This window comes from Castor canadensis, chromosome 14 (genome assembly GCF_047511655.1).
Source record: "Castor canadensis chromosome 14, mCasCan1.hap1v2, whole genome shotgun sequence".
Lineage (NCBI taxonomy): Eukaryota > Metazoa > Chordata > Mammalia > Rodentia > Castoridae > Castor > Castor canadensis.
The window spans coordinates 16,556,626-16,582,903 of NC_133399.1; the positions used below are offsets into that span (position 1 = coordinate 16,556,626).

At 53.0% G+C, this 26,278-nt stretch overlaps 2 protein-coding genes and 1 long non-coding RNA gene across 6 annotated transcripts in view; 2 read left to right on the forward strand and 1 right to left on the reverse strand.

Moving 5' to 3' along the window:
• The window catches only part of Brd4 (bromodomain containing 4), an 80,438-nt gene extending 62,442 nt beyond the window's left edge, over positions 1-17,996 (forward strand). For all 3 annotated transcript variants that reach the window (XM_020156128.2, XM_020156130.2, XM_020156131.2), the window contains 10 exons: positions 192-487; positions 1,373-1,483; positions 11,169-11,221; positions 11,349-11,724; positions 12,308-12,898; positions 14,876-15,250; positions 15,382-15,512; positions 15,642-15,847; positions 15,930-16,137; positions 16,443-17,996. In XM_020156128.2, the coding sequence (XP_020011717.2) occupies positions 192-487; positions 1,373-1,483; positions 11,169-11,221; positions 11,349-11,724; positions 12,308-12,898; positions 14,876-15,250; positions 15,382-15,512; positions 15,642-15,847; positions 15,930-16,137; positions 16,443-16,511 (2,416 nt within the window). In that variant the 3' untranslated portion in view covers positions 16,512-17,996. The remainder of the gene's footprint in view (positions 1-191; positions 488-1,372; positions 1,484-11,168; positions 11,222-11,348; positions 11,725-12,307; positions 12,899-14,875; positions 15,251-15,381; positions 15,513-15,641; positions 15,848-15,929; positions 16,138-16,442) is intronic.
• Positions 17,997-18,794: 798 nt separating this feature from the next.
• LOC141416690 (uncharacterized) lies at positions 18,795-21,538 on the reverse strand. Its single transcript, XR_012441303.1, has 2 exons — positions 21,413-21,538; positions 18,795-21,243 (listed from the first exon to the last, which is right to left on the reverse strand). It is a non-coding gene; the product is annotated as an uncharacterized lncRNA (long non-coding RNA).
• Positions 20,498-25,527, forward strand: Ephx3 (epoxide hydrolase 3). 2 transcript variants are annotated; one of them, XM_074053893.1, is made up of 8 exons: positions 20,498-20,685; positions 21,478-21,872; positions 22,041-22,126; positions 22,486-22,643; positions 22,773-22,901; positions 24,421-24,524; positions 24,614-24,750; positions 24,840-25,527. In XM_074053893.1, exons 2-8 carry the CDS (start codon positions 21,630-21,632, stop codon positions 25,063-25,065), a joined length of 1,083 nt encoding a protein of 360 aa, XP_073909994.1. In that variant the 5' UTR covers positions 20,498-20,685; positions 21,478-21,629; the 3' UTR covers positions 25,066-25,527. The 2 variants fall into 2 exon arrangements, with proteins under 2 accessions (XP_073909994.1, XP_020011702.2); XM_020156113.2 differs by lacking the exon at positions 20,498-20,685 and having other exon boundaries at positions 21,233-21,872.
• The last annotated feature ends 751 nt before the right edge of the window (positions 25,528-26,278 follow it).

Genomic DNA, 26,278 nt, shown 5'->3' on the forward strand with positions numbered 1-26,278 from the left:
GCGCCTTGCGTGTTACCGTCCATCTCTTTGTAGTGCGTCTGGGGAATGGGTTGCCTTGAGTACCCATGTTATCTGAAGGCCAACTGGGCTTTTCCTTCCATACACACACACACACAAATGTACATGGAGGAATGAGTAAGTGCTAGCTTCCTCAGGGCACCCGTTCTTGACAGTGCATCATCCCTTCATAGCAAGAAGGAGCCAGCACCCATGAAGAGCAAGCCACCTCCCACGTATGAGTCGGAGGAAGAGGACAAATGCAAGCCCATGTCCTATGAGGAGAAGCGGCAACTGAGCCTGGACATCAACAAGCTTCCTGGGGAGAAGTTGGGCCGCGTGGTGCACATCATCCAATCACGGGAGCCCTCACTCAAGAACTCCAACCCTGATGAGATCGAGATTGACTTTGAGACCTTGAAGCCGTCCACACTGCGCGAGTTGGAGCGCTACGTCACCTCCTGTTTGCGAAAGAAAAGGAAACCTCAAGGTTCGCCTGGACCCTCTTGTTGCAGAGGTCCTTCCTTTGGACACCCTCAGTTAATTTTCCCTTCCTAGCTCAACCCTTTTCTTCTTTAGGCTTCTTCCCCTCAATTATAAAATCCATGTCTTTGACTTAGAAACCCTCAGAAATATATGACCCTGATTGTCACTGCCTTTCTAAACCTCTCTGGCTGGTGACTGGCCGGGCCCACCTGCACCTGTGCTTTGAACCTTGCTTTAAACAGCAGCTGCTTTCCTCCTCAGCTGCTTGCTAGGGAGTGAGGACAGGAGGAAAAGTCTGATCTTGCAGGGTCCTGGGGCACTGATGTTAGGTCACAACTAAGCCTACCCCTGTCCTTCTCTAGTAGGGGTGGTGAGGTCCCCTCTGGTGACAGTCTCCCCAGGCATCTCTTTTGTGTTACATGCCTCACCGTGGAGCATGACTTTGCTCTTAGGAGCGTGGGACTTAGGATCTATGTCAGAATATTTTTGCACATTGCCTTTTTTCTAGCCCAGGCTGGTTCCTGGGGTTCTGAGCCCCAAGTTAAGGTATGCTGTGGTAGTAATCCACTTGGGCTTTAGTCTGCATACTTAGCAAGAGTGCTGGGAGACCCTTGGGTCTCTTTCCTTGTCTGGGTTCATCTCTGGATATAATGTCCCCTTCATGCAAGGCCAGCAGTACTTCATGCTGGGAAATTAGTCTGTGCTGGTCTCTTGAGTTGTTGAGAAAACCCTTGAAAAGGTGTTCTGAGAGACTGGAGGGGTCTTAAAATTCCAGTATGAGCCATGTTTTGTCCTGAGCACAGGTTTACAGTTGGTCCTTCCTCCAGGCATTTGGGGTGCCTCCTGAGTTGGGGTCTTGCCTGACACAGTTTCTGTTGCTTGGTTATAGCGGAGAAAGTTGATGTGATTGCTGGCTCCTCCAAGATGAAGGGCTTCTCATCTTCTGAGTCGGAGAGTACCAGTGAGTCCAGCTCCTCTGACAGCGAAGACTCCGAAACAGGTTAGGTGACTCATGTTTAAGGTCTTATCTATCAGACTCCAATCTGTGCCTGGCACCAGCTTAGTCCTTTGCCCAGGCTGCTCAAGAGTCCAAAGACTTGAGAATTTCCTGGGCCCTCTTTTGTCTGCTCACCTGCAGTGTTACCTTTTTCTTGGGGACAGTAAGTAGTCCTGTGTAGCAGTAGTACATTCTCTCCATGTGACTCTCACATTGTCACCACTAAGCCCTGGGCTGGGGAGGCTGAGTGGCTATGGGCAGTGACACTGCAAAGCCCCAGGTGGGAGGCAGCCTAGTAGCTGAGAGCCTTGAGAAATGCCATTGACCTTAGTGTGACCCCATCTAGCCTCTAGGGAGATTCTGCATCCCCTTGGTCTTACCCACACCACAGTCAAATGCAGAGCCATGTTTCAGGGAGCTGCTTGGCTGGCTCACTCCATGAGAGTGTTGTTGAGCCTCCTGCAGCTGTTATCCTGCATAGCCTATTTGCTGTTGAGCCTACCATCCATCACCTGGGCTCAGAACTATGGCAACTGCCTGTTCCTTCTCAGAGTGTGCTCATTGCTGTGCTGGCTGCTCCTGCCTCTGCTTTTACTGTGCATATACCTGGACATACGGGACCTGGACTGGTGCTCCATTAGGGCCCAACTTCTAAGCAGCAGTTGCAGAGCTGGAGGGTGGTCCAGGTGGGGGGGAGGGGTTCCCCAGGTGTGCACTTTTCTTCATTGTTCCCAGGAGAGCAAGTGCTCAGACTGGCCTGAAGAGGAGGATAGGGAAAAGGCCTAGCATACTGCTCATGCATATGGGATTGCCACTGGGCAGGTCAGGCTCCCATCAACTGAGGAGACAAGCTGCAGACCACCTGGGAGCCAGCCCTGGGATCTTAGACCCAATCTACCAGGTGGGCTGGGGTGTGCCAGATCCATAGTGGGAAATACCTGTTTGGGCAGAATAATTCCTGGTATATTCTTCACTGGATCTCTCCCACTTTCCGGATTTTATTCTAACTAGAAATAAATTTCCACATGATAGTGTATGGAAGAAATGGCCTAATGGTTCCAAGAAGGGTTGCAGCAGCTGGGAAAGAACCATGTTGCTCTGGGTGTACACCCCATCTCTTTCCAGGAAACTTGGGTTGAGAGGAGAAGCACTTCTGCTATATCCTTTTTTTTTTTTTTTTTTTTAATTTTTTGGCAGTACTGGGATTTGGACTAGAGTCTCCACATTGCCAGGCAGGCACTCTGCCACCTGAGCCTTCCCCCCAGCCCAAAGAAGAAGCACTTTTGGACCTTGGGAGGGCCGGGGCTTCTCCAGATCTCTAGTGCCTTGACTGCCTTTCTCCCTCCCCTCAGTATCGGGTTTTGAACTCAGAGCCTCATGCTTGCTGGATAGGTGCTCTGCCTCTTGAGCCACACCTCCAATCCATTTTGCTCTTGTTATTTTAGAGGTGGTTAGCCTTGAACCACCATCCTCCCAATCTCAGCCTCCCAAGTAGCTAGGATTATAGGCATGAGCCACTGATACCCAGCTTGTTTTCATTATTTTTGAGATAGGGTTTCACATTTTTGCCCCAGTCAGCCTGGATTGCAATATTCATATTTACAATTCTGTAGCAGGGATGACAGGTGTGGATCACCACTCCTAGTTTTTATTGGTTGAGACAGGGTCTTGAACTTTCTGCGCAGACTGGCCTCGATCTGTGATCCTCCTGCTCTCAGCCTCCCAAATTGCTAGGATCACAGGCATGAGCCACCACGTCCCGCAACTGCCTAGATTTTGATGGGTCCAAATGAGATGCACGTTTATTCTCCATTTTCTCAGCAGTCTCACTCAGAGACTACAGGAGGCAGTTTGCTGGTCTCCCTGTCTCTCCTGTCTCCTGTCCTTTTCCCCTTTCTAACCTGTACACACCGCCTTGCTTTTTTAATTCTATCAACCAGCAGGGGGTGCTGCACACTAGGCTTGCCAGGAAGGGCTGGCCCTGAGCCTTGGTTAGCTGGGGCCCCGCCCTCAGCAGGGTGAATTGGGTGAATAGCTGTATTCTTGGCCCCATTAGCATTCCTGGTGGCCATTGACTTTTCACTTGCACTGCCAGCCAAGTTTCAGATTTGCCTTTCCTCTGGGTTTTTGCACCTCCTGTGTTCTGGAGCAGATTGCTCCTACTGGGGTTTTGTAACTTTTTTTTCTAAGGATCCAAGTGACCAAAACAAAACCACAGAAACTGACCTGGGTAAGGGGACCTGATCACTTAAGCAGCTTGGCTTGGTTATGGGGAGTTGGTGGGGGAGGGAAGGCTGCTCTGGCCCTTATGCAGTATCTTAGGTGCCTGAGACTTTTACCCTTGACTGTGAATCCGTGGCTGTGGCCTTTGTCGCTGGCCCCACAGCCCTCTTCTAGCACATTTACTGTAGGCAGGAAACCACTTGAGTGCCTCCAAACCCTCCCTGCCTGCCACTGTGACAGCATTTCCAGCAGCTCTGTGCTGCTGCTTCTGTTGCTGCCACTGAGAGATTTTTAGGGTTTTTTTTATGCGCACATACCCCCTTTTTTAAAAAGTGGAAAGATTGTGCAACAAGTAATCTGAGAATCCTGGGAACAGCTGTCCTGGCGGGAAGGAGGATGAGATTTACAGTCTCAGAGCTGCCAGCTCCCAGGCTCCCAGGCTCCTGTAATCCAGCATTGGCTACTCGCTCAGCTGCCAAGGCTCAGGCTTGTCTCTTCCCAGATGCCCTCCTTACCTTGGGTTTTGCCTGGTTCCAATTTGCCTTCGTACTGGCTGGCCACCAGTGCTGTCCATGAAGCTGTGGCTTTTGGGTATGTGCTGGTAGGCTCGGTTGTGAGATAGCTGGGCACTTCTGCTTGGGAAGGGCCTACTAAAAGGGGGTTTTACTGCAGATCCCTAAGTGGGAACCCACATGTACACCACTGAATGTGCTGCCTCCTCTTCCTGGTAGGTGGGGGAGTTGCAGGATGGGCTGCTCTTCTGGGTCCAGAAAGCCTTGCAGCCTCAGTTTCTGTATCAGGTTTCAGACAGGTTCTGCCTTAGAGTGGGGGGGTAGGCACTGAGTTAGGGGCATATTTCCCTTTGGTCTTTTGGGGCTTAATTGTTTTGCCTTCCTTGTTCTTATGTTTCCACTTGAATCGGAGCCGACATTCCTCAAAGGGCCTATTTTTGTTCCTTGTACTAAGAGTTAGTTCTGCTGACAAGGCCCCAGGACATGAATCACCAAAAGAAATTGAAGAGATGCACTAAATTGGGGTTGAAAGGATGATAGAAGAAGCCCTCCTGGCAGCCATACATGATGAGAATGCCAAGAGCCATTCAGGGCACAGGACTGGACCTCTGGACCTCTGGGACCAAGGTGCAGTTTAGGGAGGCTGTGCCCAGATAAGGGGATGAAGGGCTGCTTTCCCAGTTGGGTCCTAGCTATTATGTATTCTCCATGCCCTCCAGCACTCAGTGTTGATGGTGGTCCCACCACTTCCTCTGAGCACGACTATTACTTGGGTTGTGTGATCTTTCATTGAACTTCCATTCCAGCCAGAGTGTAGAACTGCTCAAGGGTTGTATGTTGGGACAGGCAACAGCCCAGGTGCCACCTTTCCCCCACCACTAGTGCATCTGCAGACCTGGGCTGGACAGGCTGAGGAGGGCGCCATGGTTCTCTCCTTCTCACTGCTGTCACGAGTGCAGCGCTGTGGCCTGTCACCGGCACTTGGGAATGGATCTGTCTGGCGTGTGGTGTAGGGGATGTCCTAGGACGTCCTTCGCTTCTGAACTTTCTTGCAGTTCTATCCTCACATTGCTGATGTCTGGCTCTTCCCAAATGCCATTTGCAGGTTTTTGTGGTCAAGGATGCCCACACAGCTTATAGGAGTCAAGCTCCTTCCCCCATCTTCCCCTCCTCAGCTGCATGGGCTGCTGAGGGAGGTATGAGGAGGTTCTCTCAGATTTTGGCCCGCTCTTCTATTCACACAGAAGCACAGTCCAGCTATTTCAGTCTCCTGTTTCCTTTTCCCAGGATTGGAGCCTGTGGGCGTTCCTTAATTGCTCCAGGGGAAAGAGGAATGCTTCATGTTTTGGAAGGATTTGGGCTGGGAAGTGCAAATAGAGGCCATGGGATGATGCTGTAACCATGCAGCCAGCCTCAGCTCCCTGGCCTCCCTGGGTCTTTAATGGGACTCACTTCAGTCCCATCTCAGGGTTATGGCTTGACTGCTCCTGTAGTGTAGCATGCCCTTGAGAAGGTGTGTGATCCCTGGAGGGAGTGGGGATCTGCACAGCCAGGTGACACACCCAGGAGTTAGATTGGAGGAATTGGGGCTTTCCTGGGGCTAGAGCCAGCCTTGTGGAATGTGGCCCACAGTAAGAGGAGGGGTGGGTGGATTTTTCCCAGGCATGTTCTAGGGGCCAGAGTAAATTACATCTGTGACTCCAGCAGAGACACTGCTCTTCTACATGGGAATGAGCTCAACACCCCTCCCTAATCCATAAGCCATGTTGGATGCCCTCAAAAAGGAAGGAAAAAACACAACTTGCCCCCTTGGCCTCTTTTTTCTTTTTGTTCCTCTTTCCTCAATAACTTTGTATGTCAGTGATTCCTCCTTTTGCAGTATATGTTTTTTGTTTGGGGGTGTGAAAGAATGCAGAGGCTCTGCTCTGCTTTTTGCCTCCTTCTGCAGAAGTCCTCCATTCCATCACCTGCTTTGTCAGAGGCCTTTGTTCCCCTACCATCCGATGAGGAAGGGCTGGCATTGCCTCTTTGACACCAGAGTCAGCAGGCAGACCTGAGGAGCTTGGCGTATCTGGCTGGTGTGACTGGGCAAGGGAGAGAAGGAGGGACTTGAGTGGTAAAGAAAACACCAGTGAACTCGGGTAGCGCACACATGGATCTCGTTAGTAGAAGCAGTTATTCTGTCTAGAAGTGTGAACAGGCTCGAGGAAGTTTTGGAGATGTCTGCACATGCTGGATTCACAGCCTTTCTAAGGGGAAGGTGGGTCTATCCCCTCCTGAGGCAGACCAGGCAAGGGCAGAACTCCTGATCTCCAGTGCCATTCTCATGTCCTTTGGGCCACCAAGGCACAGAAGCTGACTCAGTCTGCAATTCTTCTGTTCTTGTGACTTGAATGGTACATTCCACACCATTTCTCTCACACTGGTTTCTCTCTCCCTCTATGTAGGTCCTGCCTAATCATTGGACACGGACTCTTAATAAAACGGTCTTCAGTTCCAGATTCCTTCCCAGCAAGCTATAGCTTAAGTTCATTTTCTTCTGTGAAAGGGACAGGACTCCATCAAGTTATGGAATTTCTCAGAGCCCTGGGCCTGTCCCCGGGGGTGGATTAGTCATATCCAGCAGCACACGCCTAGTCCCGCCTTTGGGAAGGCTGCCTGCCTGGCCGGCTGCCTGGGCCTCTCTGTGCAAAGACTGCCTGGCTGTTCCACCCAGCCTTCCTGGTCGCCTGGGGTCCTCTGGGTGGGTGACATCTCCTAGAGGGTGACGACAATCCTATCACACACACACACACACACACACACACACACACACACACTTACATGTGGTGCTGCTTGGTGTGCAAAGCCCAATCAGTGTATTTCCTCTCTTGGTCCCTTCCCTCTTTTTCTGAGACTCCGGACCCTAACTGTGCTTCCCTTTGGGACCTCATGGTGGTTTTAGCCCAGGAAAGATTCTGATTCAGCCTAAGGAAGAGTGCTCTGACCTCTTGAACGTTCCCAAATGAGGATTGGGAGCTTTAGAAGTGAGGCCAATTGGACCCTTGAAGGCTCAGTGGTGCCATCCTTGCTGACTTGATTAGCTGGAGGCTATTACCAGCCACAGCTGCTGTCAGCCTCCTGAAGTCCTGCTTCTGTCCCCATTGTTCCCTACGTTTCTGAATGCTTAATTTACCCTGGTGCACATTTTACCAACTTCTTTGGCTTCTTCCTTCAAGTCACATAAGAAATGTACCTTTCCTTGCTGCTGTCAAGGGGCACTTAGGCCCATCAGCCCCACTCCCAGCAGGGTTAGGATCTGGGGATTGAGCAAGAGAGTGTCACAGTCCCTTGTGGACCACCACAGTGCACCTCTGAGGGCATAATCAGCATGGACATCCTGTGTGTCTCCAGTCCTCCAGATGACGTCAGCAGCTGGGGCTGGGGCAGGCAGGGGTGGCCACATTGTCCAAGTCCTTCCAGAGGCACCAAATAGGCTTTTTTTGCTCTAAAAATAAGCATCAGCCCTTTTTTGGTCATGAATCCAGCATCTCAGCAGAAAACTGCCTGGTGTGAAAAGAAAGTCTCCTGAGGAACTGCATCTGCAATTCAGGAGGGTTCTCGCCCTCTCCCCCCAACCCTTTTAATGTATTTTATATGTACTACTGAGAGGCCTGTGTCTCTCAGGCCTGGCACCTTGGTGTCTTATCCTGAGGCTGCCACCACCTCTCCTGCCTGAGGAAGCCCAATAATCTCCCTAATGTCTTGAGTCTCTGAACCAGACCTGCTGTGGTCCCAGCCTTCCCAGAACTTCACAGGACCCTGCAGTGATGTTCCTGAGTTTGTAGGCTGCTCCTGATCCTCTCTCTGGGTATCCAGCTTCCAGTCAGCTCCATTTGCCAAACAGACTATTTTGAGCTGCCCTTTGCCCTGCGCCCAATGTGATCCCAGTGAACTTGGCTTGGCTGGGATGTGGGGGACTGGGGGAGACTTTCATGCCCAGAGATTCCTATAGGACAGTTGGGAAGCTGCTGGCATTGTCTTTCTGGTAAGATTCTGGTATCTTGAACCAAATGGCAGCCGAGATTCCCACAGTATCTCAGCCACATGTTACCCCTGCTCCTGCCCCTCCCCCCCACACAGGCATGCACACGGGCTGTGGCCACATGCCAGCTCTTCTGCAGGGGCCTCTGATTTTTGCTATTCAGGGAACCCATCCTTATTGCCAGTGGGGCTTCCATCTGGTACAGAATGCTCAAGACCTGTTGAACTTGAAAACTCTTTAGACTTAAATTGTCATTTATACTTGGTGCCCTGGAAACACATCAGAAAGGACAGTGGCCACCCACTCTTCCTTGTCAACAACCTCCTGGGCAACAGGAGGTGCCATTTGAGGGCCTCAGTACACCAGCTGGCTGTGGGTCCTGTGGAGGAGCTGGCCAGGGCAGTGGAGGGCTCCTCCCCTTCCCTCCTGCCTTCTTCCCATCCCCTCTCCTTTGCACCACACTGCCCTGCCTTTAACTCACCTTTCTGCCTCCTTCACTGGAGTGGGGCCAGGTGGCGGGGGGAGGGTGGAAGAAATCAGTGTTTAATCAGATTTTACAAAAAACATTTTATTTCTTTGTACAATTTCTATCCTATGTAAAGATGAAATTTGTGTTGAGTTAAAGATTGTCATGGAATAAAGATCTCACAGTATTTGAGGCCATCTCCATGTAACCCTTTCTAGAGAGTTTTGTGTGGGGGTGTCTGGGTCTGGTGTATTGTAAAGCTGTGCACTTCCTGTCTTGTCTTCTCACCGGTAACTCCAGCACAGGGTATGGGCCACAGGAGCCTGATGGGGCTGTCCCCCAACACACTCAAGCTGCCTGTCTGGGCCCAGGGACCTGCCTTGTGGTTGCACCTTCTCTCCTCTGGAGACAAGTTCCAGGATACTCCTCATGATCTTTCCAAAATGGCAGAGACTTACTCCCTGGAACCCCACAGGCCCACTGCACTTGATCTCATGCCTGTTCTTGTGGGCTTCTGCTCACAGCCTCCAGGGAGACAGTGAGTAGCTGGAGCCACTATCCCTCTTATGTAAGTGGAAAAAGCAATTCTCTGTTCAAGGTTGCCAGACAACAGGCCACCCCAGCCTCACGTAGACACCTTACCACCACTCCGCTCAGCATCTGGGCATGCCCCTTAGGCTTCTCCAATCCAGACTTCACATGACCTGGCTGCTTTCCCTAGCTTCCCTTCTCAGTGCCCACCCACGTCCCCTCAAAGGTGCACCCAGCATTTGAGCAGCCACCCTGGTATGCCACTTCTTACACTAGAAGCCCTGGCCTCTTCCTCCCACTCCCTTGACTCAGTGGCCTCTACTGCTGAAACATCAGGTCTCTGCAAGACCTCACCTCCTCTGCCATGCAGGGCCCTCTGGTTTTCAGCTATTCCACAGCAGCCAGATGCCCTGTTGACCTGATCCACAAATCTTCCCAAACCATCCCCTTTTGCATCTCACCCACAAGAGCGTTCTCTCACCAGGTTTCTTACTGAGTCTTGGCATCCACATCTCAGGCCTTGTCTTTGGTTCACATATCCTAGATATCCTCACTTTCAGTACTTGGCCATTTGTATGAGGATGTGTGTCTGCTGCTGAGGTCTCTGTCTGTGTCTTGTCTCTTGCATGGAGTGGTGAGCTCTTGCAGGGTACAAGGTCTCTTCTCATCCTGTTGGTGCATGCTGCACCTCAAGGACTACGCATCTCACTGGAGCTTAGCATGGCTCTCATAAAGCAGCTTTAAGCAGAGAGGTAGCCTTGCCTTGGGCAAAACATTGTCCTCTTGACACCAGTGGCAAAGAGCTCAAGGGAAGCCAGGCAAAGCCACAAGGTGCCTCTTGATGACAGAATCAGAAAGGCCTTACATCATGTGTGCAACCTTCCACCTGTTGATTGCAAGCCCTGGAACACTGGTTAGAGTCGTCTCCTCTAGGGCTTGTACACCATCCATATTTGTCCAGGTGCCATCCAGCTGGCAAAAGATATTCATTGGCCTAAACCTCTGGAATGGTAGCACAGGTGAACACCTCGTGGAGTCAGGCACACCCTGGCCACAACACATATGTAGCACTAAGCCTTTGGCCCCTGAGCAGCCAGGGCACTGCCTTGTCTCTGCAGCATGTTGACTGACCTGGAGAGGGGACTTCACTGAGATCTGTCTCCCCAAGGAAGGGGAAGGCCTGTGTCCTCTGATGGCAGTGAGCACTTGTCCCATTTAATCCTGGTCACTCTGGGGGAGCCAACCCACTTCCTTCCCTCACACTGGGAGTCCTCTGCATTCCCACTTGCCCATCCATCCCATAGCTCAGTGGCCAAGGTATTCCCCGTGCCAACTGCATTGGTGTTACTCAGTCCCAACCTGAGCCACTCTGTTTTCCCTAGGAGGATGGAAAGGCAGGGTGTGGGGCGGGTTCTGAGAACTGTGCTTGAAGACGCCCAGGTTGCTGTGTCTGAGTTTTGTGACCATGAACAAGTCCCCTCACTTCTCAAGAGTTCTGCTTTTTTGAACTTTCCAATAAATGGGATCATTTCAAATATTCCAGGTTTCACAACAGCAGGTTGGAGTCCAGACTGTGCTGACACTTGTTCACACCAAAGTTTTACCATGAAATGGGGAGGTGTCTCAATAGCTTAGCTTCCCAGGTATCCAGAGGATTATACTTTAATGGCATCCGTGGTCTGAAGCTTGGCAGGGGAGGCTTTTTTCAGTCACAGCCCCCTGAAAAAGAAGCAGGCAGTGGGGTAGGTGACACCCCACGTATCATTCCCTCCCCATGGTGACCAACTTGGTCCTGGACCCAACCTGGATGTCGTTGGTCAGTGTCACTGGCCCTTGTCCTTAACACTCTCGTGCCTTCTTTTTTTCTCTTCTGCTTCCAAGACCAGGTCGTTAGCTCCCTCAGAGCCTCACTACCTTCTCTTTTCTCTGCAGAGATGGCTCCGAAGTCAAAAAAGAAGGGGCACCCTGGGAGGGACCAGAAGAAGGTATGTGGCTTGGGTGTGTCCCTCTTTAGGTGAAAACTGACCACTCAGCTCTGGGGGGCCCTGGGTCTGTCTCAGGCTGGTTCTGCCTTCTTGGCATCAGCCTGTGTGTCTTTCTGTCTGCCTGCAGCACCATCACCACCACCATCAGCCGATGCAGCCAGCCCCAGCTCCTGTGACCCAGCAGCCACCCCCACCACCCCAACAGCCTCCGCCACCCCCACCTCCGCAGCAGCAACAGCAACAGCAGCCCCCGCCCCCGCCGCCCCCACCCTCCATGCCGCAGCAGGCTGCCCCAGCTATGAAGTCCTCACCCCCACCCTTCATCGCCGCCCAGGTGCCTGTCCTAGAGCCGCAGCTCCCAGGCAGCGTCTTTGACCCCATCGGCCACTTCACCCAGCCCATCCTGCACCTGCCGCAGCCTGAGCTGCCCCCTCACCTGCCCCAGCCACCCGAGCACAGCACTCCGCCCCATCTCAACCAGCACGCAGTAGTCTCGCCTCCAGGTGAGCCGTGGCTACCGACCCCTTTCCCACCTTGGTTCTACCATACCAGACTGGGTGCTCTGGTCAACTGCTGAGGTCAGCAGCTTCTTGGGGCCATCTAGGAAATGAAAGCTGTTCGGGAGCATGGCTGGCATGGAGTTAACACTTTGGGTCAGAAGATACCAATCTGACTTTGGGTCAGGGCCAGGCATGTTAGATCAAAAGGATGGGACACCTCTACAGGTGGTGGGAGCACACTAGTCCTAAAGGATTTAGTCCTGTGGAGCCAGTATGTAGCATACAGGGCTGCTCACCCTCTTGGTGGGCTGGCAAAGATCTGTGAATTAGTAATTGAGGCCTGCAGTGAGACTTCAAGGGCTGTTTGAGAATAACTGAGATTGTGGCAGAGCACGACCAGGATAATGAGCAAGGAGCCTGCTTCTGTAGGCCTCACTAGTAGCTGTCTATATACTGAAATTTGTGAAAGGCCAAGAAGGTAGCCAGGTCACTGAAGCCAGCCAGACAAGGTCAGGGTGGAGCAGAAAGGGCAGGCCAAGGCTTTAGGACACTCAGGCCTCATGACCACACTGTTGTGTTTTTCCAGCTTTGCACAATGCGCTGCCCCAGCAGCCGTCTCGGCCCAGCAACAGAGCTGCTGCCCTGCCCCCCAAGCCTGCCCGGCCCCCAGCAGTATCTCCTGCCCTGGCCCAGCCACCCCTGCTCCCACAGCCCCCCATGGCTCAGCCCCCCCAAGTGCTGCTGGAAGATGAAGAGCCACCTGCCCCACCCCTCACCTCCATGCAGATGCAGCTGTACCTGCAGCAGCTGCAGAAGGTACAGCCCCCCACACCACTACTCCCTTCCGTGAAGGTGCAGTCCCAGCCCCCTCCTCCCCTGCCACCCCCGCCCCATCCCTCCGTGCAGCAGCAGCAGCTCCAGCAGCAGCCTCCACCGCCCCCACCACCCCAGCCCCAGCCACCACCCCAGCAGCAGCACCAGCCACCACCCCGGCCTGTGCACTTGCAGCCCATGCAGTTCTCCGCCCACATCCAGCAGCCCCCACCAGCCCCTGGCCAACAGCCTCCCCATCCAGCCCCAGGCCAGCAGCCACCCCCACCACAGCCCGCCAAGCCACAGCAGGTCATCCAGCATCACCCCTCACCCCGGCATCACAAGTCGGATCCCTACTCAACAAGTAAGTGGGAAAAGCCATGTGATTAGCTGTGCTTCAGGCTGCGGTGGACTCAGCTGAGTCCCAAAAGCCCTGGGTAGTTGGTGAGAAGGGCTGCACCCAGGGAACATTGGCACTCCCTGTAGTAACTTTATTATGAGTCAGGCTTGTAAGCAGAGATTACTCAAGAGTAAGGCTTTTCTTGACCTTCTCTTAGACTGTGTAGTCAGTAGCCTCATAGTACATCTTTATTCGTGCTAGATGGAGAAGCCCAGAACTGGGGGAGGCTCCCAGGTTACCTCCAAAATTTTGGTTACCCCAAAAATTGAGTGACAAATAGGGCCATGACTGCCCTAAACCCAGCACAAACTGCCAGGTGCTGTGGATTCCTGCATACCCTGAGCTGAGAGCAGCTGTCTGTCCTCCCTGGAAAAAGCTGGAGTTGGGCCCGGCCACCGCACAGCTGTGCTGGTCTCGCCCCAGAGCACACTGAGCTTCCCTGTGTGGGAGGAAGGTGATGAACAGGTGATGGAAGAGCTGGTGCTCAGCAGCCTGTGCCAGCAGCCCAGGGAGGGCCTCAGGCCTCCTCTGCTTCAAGTTCTCAGGCTCTGCCCAAGCTCCTGACGCCTAGGGCATGAGGAGCCCTATGGGTTGGAACCCTGCTGGAGTCTTTGAGACACCTCAGGCATCCCTGGGGACCCAACTAGCTTTTCACTGTCGGCCCTGAGCCGCTGGGCCATGAGGGCTACCCAACAAGCAGACAGTTCTGAAGCCACAAGCCTGAGAGCCTTCTGTTGTCTAGCTCAGCCTCAGCAGGTGCTCCTGAGTGCATGGCCCCAGACAGATGCTGTAATAGTTGTGTGCCTGTGGACCACTGGCAAGCTGGAACAAAGGCCAGTGCAACAAGATGGCAGTGTCCGTGGGAGTCCTGATAAGCTGGCATGAGAGCAAAGTTTGTGCCAGCAAAACCCACTCCATCCTTTAGGCCCCAAGAAGCTGTGGTGTCTTTTGGGGTTAGTCTTGACTCTAAATGATGGATAGAAGGATCTGCCACACTTGGGACATTATAGTCTGCTTCAGGCCCACCAAAATTGGTACCTCCAGCCTGGGGGGCCCATGGAGAACCCAAAGGGGCCTGTGCTGCAGACAGTTTGTACATGGAAGGCTGGGACATGGGAACCAAGTTAGGTTGCTCAGCATGAAGGAAGAGGCAAGGCCTGGAGCAAAGGTGCTGTGAAGAGGTACTTTCTTGTGGACAGCATTTTGTCCGCAAGAGAAAGCTAGCTGAACTAGCTAGCAGGAAGTGGACTGTCTGTGAACCCCACTACCTGCTCTGCCCAGTCAGTCCTAAGCATCCCTGCGTCCTGCAGGATGAGCAGACAGAGTTAGGGAACAAGACTGTGGGGAGGACTCCAAGGATCCTCACTCTCGCCCCCAGGTACTGGCCCTACTTCCTTTTCAAAGGGAGAACCTGGAATGTCTTTTTCTTTCTGTTTTTGCTTTTTTATTGCGGTACTGGCATTTGAACTCAGAGCCTCACACTTGCTGGGCAGATGCTCTAGCACTTGAGCCACTCCACCAGCCTAGAATGTCTTAAGGTTCTGTTGGTGTCCCTTGCATTTAAATCAGGTCACACTTCAGGAGCTTCGGGAGATGTTCCAATCCCACCCGAGACCCCTATATCTATACGTGTGTTTTTCAAAGCTTTCCAGATAATTCTGATATGTAGAAGCGTGACATGGGACTCCAGAAAGCCCTGTGCATACCCATCTTGGTGGCATGACTGAGCAGGCCCCATATGCAGGGGGTTAGGGGACACTTAACCCTAACCAGGCCCAGGAGATTCTGTGGATCTTTAGTCTTTAAAGCCTAGCTGGGGCACATGCTGGCTCTGCATTCAGTCTGTCCCTTCCCCCATTACAATTCTCTCAAGTCCTAAGTAATCCAGTCCTTGTGGCCTCCACAACAGCTCCCTGACACCATCCTTGTCCCTTCTCCTAGGTCACCTCCGTGAAGCCCCCTCCCCGCTTATGATACATTCCCCTCAGATGTCACAGTTCCAGAGCCTGACCCACCAGTCTCCACCACAGCAAAATGTCCAGCCTAAGAAGCAGGTAAAGGCCAGGGCTGGGCCATGGACCCCAGGGCCAAGTGTGGGCCAAGGCCCAGGCTGCCTGCCCACCTCACCAGCCACTGTGCCTATGCCATCCCAGGAGCTGCGCCCGCCCTCAGTGGTCCAGCCCCAGCCTCTGGTGGTGGTGAAGGAGGAGAAGATCCACTCACCCATCATCCGCAGCGAGCCCTTCAGCCCCTCACTGCGGCCGGAACCCCCCAAGCACTCGGAGAGCATCAAGGCCCCAGTCCACCTGCCCCAGCGTGAGTGGCCTCCCTGCCCACAGCTGGGGCTTGGGCTCCAGGCCAGTGCTGGCCATGAGCATGACCTGTGCCATGGACCATGCCCCACCAAGGCAAGGCATGCCCAGGCCCACAGGCTCTTTGTTTCCCAGGGCCCGAGATGAAGCCTGTGGATGTTGGGAGGCCTGTGATCCGGCCTCCTGAGCAAAATGCACCTCCACCAGGGACCGCTGACAAAGACAAGCAGAAACAGGAGCCGAAGACACCAGTGGCACCCAAAAAGGTAGAGCCCATGAGTACCCTGCAGCCCTCACCCCAATGGGGTACCTTGTTGGGCATGAGCTCCCTGTAATGCATGGCAAGTGCAGTAGGCTCTTCACTTGTCCCCTGCCTTCTGCCCTCTGCCGTACAGGACCTGAAAATCAAGAATATGGGTTCCTGGGCCAGCCTGGTACAGAAGCATCCGACCACCCCATCCTCCACAGCGAAGTCATCAAGTGACAGCTTTGAGCAGTTCCGCCGTGCTGCTCGAGAGAAGGAGGAGAGGGAGAAGGCCCTGAAGGCACAGGCTGAGCATGCAGAGAAGGAGAAGGAGCGGCTTCGCCAGGAGCGCATGAGGTGGGCTGGGATCTGGGTGGGGCACAGGGGCCCTCAGGGACACATCAGGCTTTAGGCTTACCCGGGGCCCTGCTGTGCCCAGGAGCAGAGAGGATGAGGATGCCATGGAGCAGGCACGACGAGTCCACGAGGAGGCCCGGCGACGCCAGGAGCAGCAGCAGCAGCAGCAGGCAGCCGCTGTCGCCGCTGCCACCGCCCCCCAGGCCCAGAGCTCCCAGCCCCAATCCATGCTGGACCAACAGAGGGAGTTGGCCCGGAAACGGGAGCAGGAGCGAAGGCGCCGGGAAGCGGTGAGTGTTGTGCAGAAATCCATCTGGGGACCTAGCAAAGGGGTCCTCGAATCAGCAGAGGGAAGGACAGACAGTGAGCCCAGGCCTGCTGCTCTGCACCCAGCTGGCCTCTGAGCTTTCAGGTGGCTTATTTCCAGCATAAATGGCCCAGGTGATCTGACGCCCCAGGGCAGGCAACTGAGGGAATCAACCTCGGGAGCTGAGCGCAGGCCTTGTGAGCAGAGGGTGAAGGAGGTCTTGAAGGCACAGCTGGTAGGGGCAGAGCAGCCCAGCTCACTCCCACCCATGTTTCTTTTCTCTTACAGATGGCAGCTACGATTGACATGAATTTTCAGAGTGATCTATTGTCAATATTTGAAGAAAATCTTTTCTGAGAGCACCTATGTGACTTCTGACTTTGATTTTCTGGCAAAACATTGACTCTCCATAGTGTTAAGGGGCGGCAGCGGAGGCGGTAGTAGCAGCCAGGGGTGTCTCCAGGCCTGGTCCTCCTGCATGCTATGCCCGAGGCAGGCCTGACGGGCAGCTGAGGATCGCAGAGCCCATCTGCCTTACAGCCAGCCGGAGGGATGTCCTGCCAACCCACCACCCCCTCATAGGACGTCAACTCAGAGCACGGCTCGCAAGTGCCGGCTGGACCCAAAGCCTGTGTCCCCGCGTGCGGGGCAGAGGCCCTTCTCTCCGCCAAATGTCTACACAGTATACACAGGACATTGTTGCCGCCACCGTGACTGGTTTTCTGTCCCTGAGAACGTGACGTTTGTGACGTCCTACCGGTTGGGAGTGCTTCCCCACACCCCAGCCATTGCCGCCTGCTCCCAGGAGGCTAGGGCAGGCCTGTGTGGGCTGGAGCAGCAAGGCGCCAGCCCACCCCCTTGCTGGCACTGACTTTGCCTTGAACAGACCCCCCTCCCCTCCCCCACAAGCCTTTAATTGAGAGCCACTCTCTATAAGTGTTCGCTTGTGCAAAAGGGAATAGTGCCGTGGAGGTGTGTGTGTGTCCATGGCAATTCAGATCCAAGTGACCGTCCACGTGTGTGGGCGGGCCTTGCCTGGGGAGTGAGGCCACCAACCAAAGTCAGTCCCTTCCCACCTGTGTTTCTGGGGTTTTTTTGTTTGTTTGTTTTTTTCTATATATATATTTTTTGTTGAATTCTATTTTATTTTTAATTTTCTCTTCTCCAGACACAATGGCACTGCTTATCTCTGAAATGGTGTGATCGTCTCCTCATTGAGCGGCGGCTCCCACCGCACTGTGGGTAGTGTGTGACCGTGGCTGTACTGTATAGTGAAACATAGTTGGCATATCTTTGTTTGAAGTTTGTTGGTGACTCCACCAAACTGGTGTAAAAAAAAATCAAAAACTCCACAAAAAAAACAAAACACAAAACACAAAAAAATCCTGCCTATATTTTATTCAGTTTCAAACTTTTATTAGTCTATTTTTAATTATAAAACCAGAAAGCTGCAATTTCTTTTCCTCCCTCCCATTCGTTGGCTTGTTTTTTTAATGTCAAATCTGTTGTGGGTTTTTTTTTTTTTTTTTTAAACCATGAAAGGAAAAGCCTGGGGACTGGTGGGCCTGGGGGGCTACTGACGGGGGCAGAGGCTCCCCCACTCAGTGCCCAGTGACTGGTCTGACCAGCCAGCTGCTCCTTTCCATCCTTTTTTTTTTTCCTTTATTTTTATAGTCAGAGCCCTTGGTGAGGTTATGCGTGCCATGAGTTCCCACTCTACACCACAACGCTGGTGCCTCGGTGTTGGCCAAACTCTGGAGTCACTGACTGGTTTGACTTTCATACGGTGAATATGCATTTGGTCTGTACTGATCATGGAATAAACACATCTCTCTTTTTTAATGCTGGCGTCTCCCTGACATTTCTTTGTGAATCAACTGTTGCCTAGACTAGGCATAGGACCCCAGACCATCTCTGCACAAAAACTATGGACAGTGGCCATGGAGCGCCTGTCCCATGAACAGGGGACCTGCCTTTTCCGGGCAGGAGCCATTCTGACTCATGGCTGCCACCCCAAGCTATAGGTGTGACAGGGAACCCTGTGACCCTGGCCTAGGTGGGTGACATGCCCCAGCAGAACCCTGACCAAACTCCGGACCATGTTCTTCCTGTTAATCCTCCTCCACCTTGGTCCTCCACTCACCAAAGGATTTGGGACACTTAATCCCATCTCGCTTGCCCCTACCTAGCCCCTTATTTCATTTAAGCTCAGGGTTAACCAGATATTCTTAGGTAAGTGTGCATTCCCCTAAATGGGATCCTCGCCGCCCCCCTCGCACACACACATTTCCACAGAGAAAACCTGCAGGGAGCTTCCCTGTCTGTGTACCCTCCTGTACACACTTGCCCTAGCCACAGGCATGGGTGGTACCCAAGAACAGCCACTAGGATGTAACATAACAAGTATATAATGTATATGTATGCAGAGACAAACTGAAACCTTTCTAGCACTGTTTTATTAACCCACATCCCCCTTTTTCAACCATAAAGGCCCTTTACTGTCTTGTGTTTAGGATTTGCCAAGCCTCCCAGAGGGTATAGTTAAGGCACCCAGCCAGTGCCCTCCCACGTCCTGAAGTCCCAGCCCACTCTAGATACTTTCAGTATACCACTGTGCAGGAACAATGTGACATGTTTGGGTTTTTGTTTTTGTTTTTTAGGGGGGTGGGGAGGATTTTCTTTGGTCTCATCCTACCCTCTCATTTTTGCTCCTTTTGTTCAGAAATTTACCTGGGCTGGTCTGACAGACTGGAGATGGTTTTGTCTGCACTTTCCTCCTAAAGACTTAATTCTGCCATGGCCTTCTCCACACCTGATAGGTGTTTCTGTAATTGGGTTGTAATTAGAACAGAATCTTTTTCATTTCTCTGGCCATTTCCAAGTTCCTCCCACAGTACTAGAACCCTTAGTCCTATACAAGAGTAAGAGGTGTGTACAAGCCCCCACTGTACTGTATGCACGGATCGCTTGGCCAATAATTATGTCAGTGAATCTGAGACTTGTATTAAAACACTTTAGATATTTGTAGAAGGGAATTCATAGACTTTTCACTTATATACTAAAGGTTCTTTTTTTTGTGCAGTTCTCATTGCAAAAATAAACATTTGTATTGAATATAAAGTTACCTCCTGTGACGACTGTTGTCTTTTTGAGGGTTGAGTTGAAAGGGGGGAGGGTTGGGGGCAGTGTTACGTACTGGAGTTCAAAGAAGGGCAATTCCCAGGCACCCTGTGCAGCCAAACTAGAACACTGAGAAATCCCGGGAACAAAGCGTTATTATACCGGTCAATCATGCAAAAACAGACAGATGGTTACATCTAGGGAGAACAAAAGTTAGTACAATACAGGCAATGGTAATCATAGTCCAATCATGTAATTTTGACTCAGGCATTGTTTACTGAGGCAGACCCCGTGGGCTTAAGTACTAACCTGAGAGTATAATACAAGGCACATATAGAACAGTGAAAGGACAGGTGGGAGGTGACGGAGATGAGTCTTAGAAGGGCACTGGTGGCTCATGCCTGTAATCCTAGCTACTCGGGAGGCAGAGATCAGGAGGATCCCTGTTGGAAGGCAGCCCGGGCAAAAAGCGAGACCCAGTCGAGAAAATACTCAAAAAGCTGGCGAAGTGTCTCAAGTGGTAAGAGCTCCTGCCTAGCAAGCATGAGGTCCTGAGTTCAAACCCCAGTACCGCAAAAATAAAAAATAGCTACAGAAGCACATTTAGATAGACCTATACCTAGGTAACCAGCTGAAAGCTTCCAGGGGCTGCGGTTAGGGGCAGAGGTGCAGGGGGGAGGGGGGCAAAGAGCGAGAGAGAAGCCACTGATGGCTGTTTTTTTCAGTAAATCCTCCTAGATTGCTGATCAGCCAGATGTAGGATTTCAGATGAATGACTTCATCCCTGAAATTCAGGTTCATGTCTGTAATAGAAGGATGTATGCTACCTACACTTAATAAGGTTGCTATAATGACAGGTGTCTCTAAAATGGTCAAGGATCTTGGCGGAAGATTGCAAAATAGGGAGCTGGCTCCTTGCAGAGACCGGGATCTATGACTCAGTGCCCCACCATGCCCGGCCCTGCCCTGCTTCCTCTTTCAGCTAGAGCCCCAGTGATTCCATCTGCGGGGTCCTCCTGCTACTCCCAAATCGGGCCAACCCTCCAGGAGTCAGGATCTCCCTTACAGTTTGCAGTCACCCGCGAAGCCCGGCCTCAACACTTGCCAATGCGCTTCCCCGTGGGATCTGTCGTTTGGCCATCAATGGCCGCCGCTGTCCAATCATAGACTTGAAGGGCGGGCCGACGGGCCCATTAGGCCAACCAACGGGAAGACCCCGCGGGGCCAAAACCTCTGGACTCGCCGTTGGAAGCAGGGCTGGGTAAAGGGTGCTGCTGCGTCTCACGGAGCCAGGCTGAAGGGAGGGTCGCGCGCTCCAGAACGGGAGGCACTAAAAGGCGGGAGGGTGGACAGGACTCCGGAAGTCTCCTTGGGCCGCTGCGACTGACCTCGCCTCTTCCAGGTCCCAACGGTAACATTGTCTGTCCTTCCGCTTCCGGGCCCGTCCGACCCTCCATATTAGGTTCCGGCCCCGCCCCTTTATCATTGGCCCGGCCTCAGTTTTCTCCGCCCAATGCTCCGCCCACTCCCCCCTCCGTCTGGCTGCATAAGCCACGCCCCCATCCCAAATGATCCTCCTGGACCAAGTTGGGTCCACCGTTCCGGCTCGCGGGCCACACACACCCTGCGTATGTCCCTGCCTTGAGGCTCCTCCCACTTCCCACCTAAGCACGCTGTCCTTCGATTTGTCTCGGCTCCACATCTCCCGCTTGTCTTTATTTATTGTTGGTGGTATTAGAGTTCGAACTCATGCTTGCAAAGCAGGCTCTCTCCTGCTTGAGCCACCCCTCCAATTCATTTTGTGCTCCAGTTATTTTGGAGATGGGGGGAGGTCTCGCGAACTATTTGCCCCGGCTGGTCTTGAACCTCGATCTTCCCGATCTCAGCTTCCCAAGTGGCTAGGATTACAGACGTGAGCCACTGGCGCCCGGCTCCCTTTTGTCTTTACAGCTTTCCTGCTGCAGGTGTCCTGTTGGGCCCAGGTCCTCGTTTTCAGCTCCGCCCGTGCCTTTCTAGGCCCCACCCTCTATTCCTTTTTCCCCAAGCCCTTTTCCAGCCGCAGAAGCCAGGTAGTCTCAAGCTCCGCCCCCTCCCCCCTGGATTTATATTCCCCGTCCCTGTCGCGCCCAGGTGTTTACCTGTCACTTTAAGTGAGTCATGTGCGCTGGCAGTTTCTGTCTGAGCCGCCCATCTGTTCCCTCAGCGCGTCCCGCGAGCCCCGACAGCACGGAGGGCCACCAGGCCAAAGGTGGCGGTGGGCTCCCGGGGACGGATCCCGTCTCGCCGCTGCAGCCACCGCCCCCGGTGCACTCTCCCGACCACAGCGCTGTCATTGTCCCGGAACGCCGAGGCGACATGCCCGAGTTGGTGGTGACTGCGCTGCTGGCGCCATCGCGCCTCACGCTGAAGTTGCTGCGCGCCTTCATGTGGAGCTTCGTGTACTGCGCCGCGGGGCTGACCGCGGCCGTCTATGGCTGCATCGCACTCACCAATGTGCTGTGCCGGCCTCGGCGGGGCTGCTGCGGGCAGCCCCGGTGCGCGGCTCCCGCCTGCCTAAAAGACCCCACGCTGGGCGAGCACGACTTCTTGAGCCTCAGGGTGAGCGCGCTGGGGCAGCATCCAGGCTGCTGGGGGTTTCATATGGTTGTGGGTGGGATAAGCCAAGAGGAGATGGTTGAATCCAAATCCCGGCTGGCACAGAACCCTAGGGCTGCAAGCTAGGCAAGAAGGGTTCCCAGGCCTTACATAAACTCTACCCTCCTGCAGAGTTCCGGCCTGCGTCTGCACAGTGTCTCTGCTGGTCGTGGCAATGGGCCTCTCATGCTGTTCCTGCATGGCTTCCCTGAGAACTGGTAGGTCTGGGATCCAGGGGCTGTCCAGGAGATGGAGACAGGGCTGAGTAGTCCTGAGGGTGCAGAGCATATAGGGCCCAGATAGTGTGCAAAGTGGGCAGGGAGACTGAACCAGGAGACTGGAATCTGTAGGGACAGGATGTGGGTATTTAGGTAGAGCCTGCCCTGGATTCCCTTCCCTCTCCTCCCTCCCCTCCTCCCGGGTACATCCGCGCCCTGCCCGGTATTCCCCCGTCCTCTCTTCTGGGAAGTCCAGAGCAAGAAGGTGGGGTAGCCAAAGGTCTCTGCAGGGCGTAGGTTGGAGGCGCAGCCTGGGGGCTCTGACTCAACTTCCCCCCACACTCCTACCCACTGGGCAGGTTCTCCTGGCGCTACCAGCTGCGGGAGTTCCAGACCCGTTTCCATGTTGTCGCTGTGGATCTGCGTGGCTATGGCCCCTCCGATGCTCCAAAGGATGTGGACTGCTACACCACTGACCTGTTGATGGCCGACATCCAGGATATCATCCTGGGCTTGGGTACAAAGCAACCCCCCCCCAACCCTGGCGAGGCCTCCACCATGTGCACACTCCCCATGTCTTCACTCACTTCCCCCACCTCAGCCTCACCCCTCCCTGGCATCTTAGCTCAGCACATCTGTCTCCCAGGTTATTCCAAGTGCATCCTTGTGGGCCACGACTGGGGCGCCGTCCTCGCCTGGAATTTCTCCATCTACTTTCCATCTCTGGTTGAGCGGATGGTTGTGGTCAGCGGTCCCCCCATGTCTGTGTACCAAGGTGTGTTGGGGATGCTGGGATGTTTCTGGGTGCAGGCGCAGGCATCTGTGTTTTCATGTGGACGGGTTGTCAACATGCCAGGAGCAAAGCAGTGAACTTGGAGCTCTTCCCTTAGTGGCGCTCAATCTAAAATAAATGACAAAGCCAGGTGCTGGTTAGTTCATGCCTGTGATCCTAACTACTTGGGAGGCTGCGATCAGGAGGATGGAGGTTCAAAGCCAGTCTAGGCAAATAGTTCAAGAGACCCCCCCCCATCTCCAAGATAACCAGAGCAAAAATGGACCCAGTAGTGTAGCTCAAGCAGTGGAGCACCTGTTTTGCAAGTGCGAATCCATGAGTTCAAACCCTAGTCCCATCAAAAAGAAAAGCCAGGCACCATTGTCTCAAGCCTGTACTCCTAGCTACTCAGGAGGATCACAGGTTCCAGCCAGCCCAGGCAAATAGTTCGCAGAACCCCATCTCGAAAAACCCACCACAAAAAATGGACTGGTGGAGTGGCTCAAGGTGTAGGCCCTGAGTTCAAGCCTCCATACTTCAAAAAAAAAAAGAACAATTGGGATGAGGGATGCTCAGCCTGTGACGATCACCTCTAACAAGGAGCCTCATGTTCCAATTGGGGGAAACTGAGGTAAGGGAGGTAAAATGGTTTTCTTTTGACAGCAAAGATGTAAACAGTTAAGCCACCACAAACTTCAGTAGAATCAGTTGCCGTCTCTGGCATCCAGTTTCTATTATATCACTTGACTTGTACGTTTTTGTTTTTGGCAGTAGTGGGATTCAAACTCAGGGCTATGTGCTTTCCAGGCAGGCAGTCTACCTCTTGAGCCATGCCTGCAGCCCTTTTTGCTCTGGTTTTGGAGATAGAATCTCACTTTTTGCCTGGACTAGCCTGGGATCCTACTAATCTCAGCCTCCCACGTGGTATAGGATGACAGGCATAAGCCACCATTTTCCAACTGTATGTTTTTGGGTGCTGGGGATGGAATTCAAAGCCTCAAGCAAGCTAAGTACCTGTTCTACCACTGAGCTATATCCCCATCCTCACCTGATACCTTACATTTATCTCCAGTATTGTAATCACAATTGTGTTCTCTCTTTGTGTTCATTCTCTCTCTCTCTCTCTCTCTCTCTCTCTTTCTCTCTCTCTCAGCTGTCTCTCCCTCTAGACTATCAGCTCCATGAGGTCAGGGTTCACCCATTCTCCAGGGTCTACAACAGGGCCTAGGACAAAATACTTGCTCAATAAATGTTTGTTGAATGAAGCAGAGAAAATGCATCCAGACCTGGGCAGGGGAAACTCATCACTGGCTGTGGGGGCTCTCAGGAGCTGCAGAGGGAGGCACCCCCCATCCTATGGATACAGTGACCACCCAGCAGTGAGGGACACTTAGGGAGTTGAGTGTCTTCACAGACAGACAGGGGGCAGTAGCGTTCCTGAGGCCTGTGTGCCTGACCTGGCTGCAGGGTCAACACAGACCCAGGCCTCACTTCTACTTCCTCTCACCCCACCCCTCCCAAGACTACTCAATTCGCCACATCGGACAGTTCTTCCGCTCGAACTACATGTTCCTGTTCCAGCTTCCCTGGCTGCCGGAGAAGCTGCTGTCCATGTCTGACTTCCAGGTATATTGAGGTGAAGAGCCAGGGGTGGGGGTTAGTGGTGGGGGCTGGGCAGGCTGGACACTGAAGCCAGAGCCCTACTGTGTGCCCAGATCCTGAAGACCACTCTCACACATCGCAAGAGGGGCATCCCACACCTGACCCCTGATGAGCTTGAGGCTTTCCTTTATGACTTCTCACAGCCCAGGGGCCTCTCCGGGCCCATCAACTACTATCGGAACATCTTCAGGTGAGAGCAGATCTAGGAGAGTTTGCAGGGGTAGGGAATGAGAGGGCCGTCCTTCTGCCTGTCTGACTTTCTTTCTGTCTTGGCCACAGGAACTTTCCCCTGGAGCCCCAGGAGCTGGCCACACCCACGTTGCTGTTATGGGGGGAGAAGGACCCCTACTTCGAGCTAGGGCTGGTGAGAGCCATCGGCAGCCGCTTTGTGCCAGGCCGACTGGAGACCCACATCCTGCCTGATGCAGGGCACTGGATCCCACAGACTCACCCCAAGGAGATGCACCAGTACATGTGGGCTTTCTTGCAGGACCTGCTGGACTAGTGGTCCTGGCTTTCCTGCCTACACAGGTGCACGGATACTCAGGGACACACATCCGCCGTCTGCATGTGCCTGGGAGTCCATACAGACACCTACATGGATGGACTCCTGGATGGCACACAGATGCATCTGGGGATGTTCTAAGGCACACCATCCCCTAAGCTCACACACAAGTCTGTGTGTGCAGATGTGACTAAGCACTCTGACCTTGGGAACCAAGTATGCCTCTCTGTGGTGGAGCTAAGTGCTAGGACTAAGTGTTTTACCCCTCCTTGTCAGAGTTGCTCTCCTCCCCATCCAACCCCCGTGTCTACACAATCATAACTCTGACCTTCCTGGCTTTGGTTTCCACCTCCAGTGTGCATCTTAAGTCTTCTCTGATATCAAAGCCAATATGGTATTGCTAGCCACCTGTGGCTGCTTTGATTTAAATGTGAATTAATTAAAATGAAATACAATGTAAAATGCACTGCTTCTGTCACAGTAGCTGTATTTAAAGTGTTCAATTGTCATATCAGTACAGGAAGTTCCAGTAGTATTCTTAATTTAAGAGTGGGAGGCCTTGCTGGGCATGGTAGTGCACGCCTGTAATTCCAGCAATTGGGAAGCTGAAGCAAAGGGGGATTGACAGTTCAAGACCATCCTGGGTTACATAGGAAGACCCTATCTCAAAATAATAATTATAATAATAAAAGTAAAAAATTAAAGCCAAGTGCTGGTGGCTCATGCCTGAAATTGTAGCTAATTTGGGAGGCTGAGATTGGAAGAATTGTGGTTCAAGACCATCTGGGGCAAACAGTTTTTGAGACCCCATCTCCAAAATAACTAGAACAAAATGAACTGGAGGTGTGGCTCAAGCAGTAGAGAGCCTGCTTTGCAAGTGCAAAGCCTGAGTTCAAACCCCAGTCCCAAAAAAAAAAAAAAAAGAGGAAGGGGTCTCCTGCCTGCCTCCTGGCCAATTCATTAAGGCAGGACCCTTGTGGGAAGGCAGAGCAGGTGTTCAGATTCCTCTCCTGCCTGGCTCAGGGCAGCTACCATAACTCCCATCCCCATCACGACCAAGTTCAAGTCAAGGTGAGGTTCTCACTGCAGCCTGGGCTGGCCTGTCTCAGGTCCTTGAGTAAACAGCTCTGGGCTCTGTTAGGATCCATGAAATTCTGGACTCAGCACAGGAAGGGACCAGCTTCCTGAATGGCTATCTGGGGTCTAAGGCCTG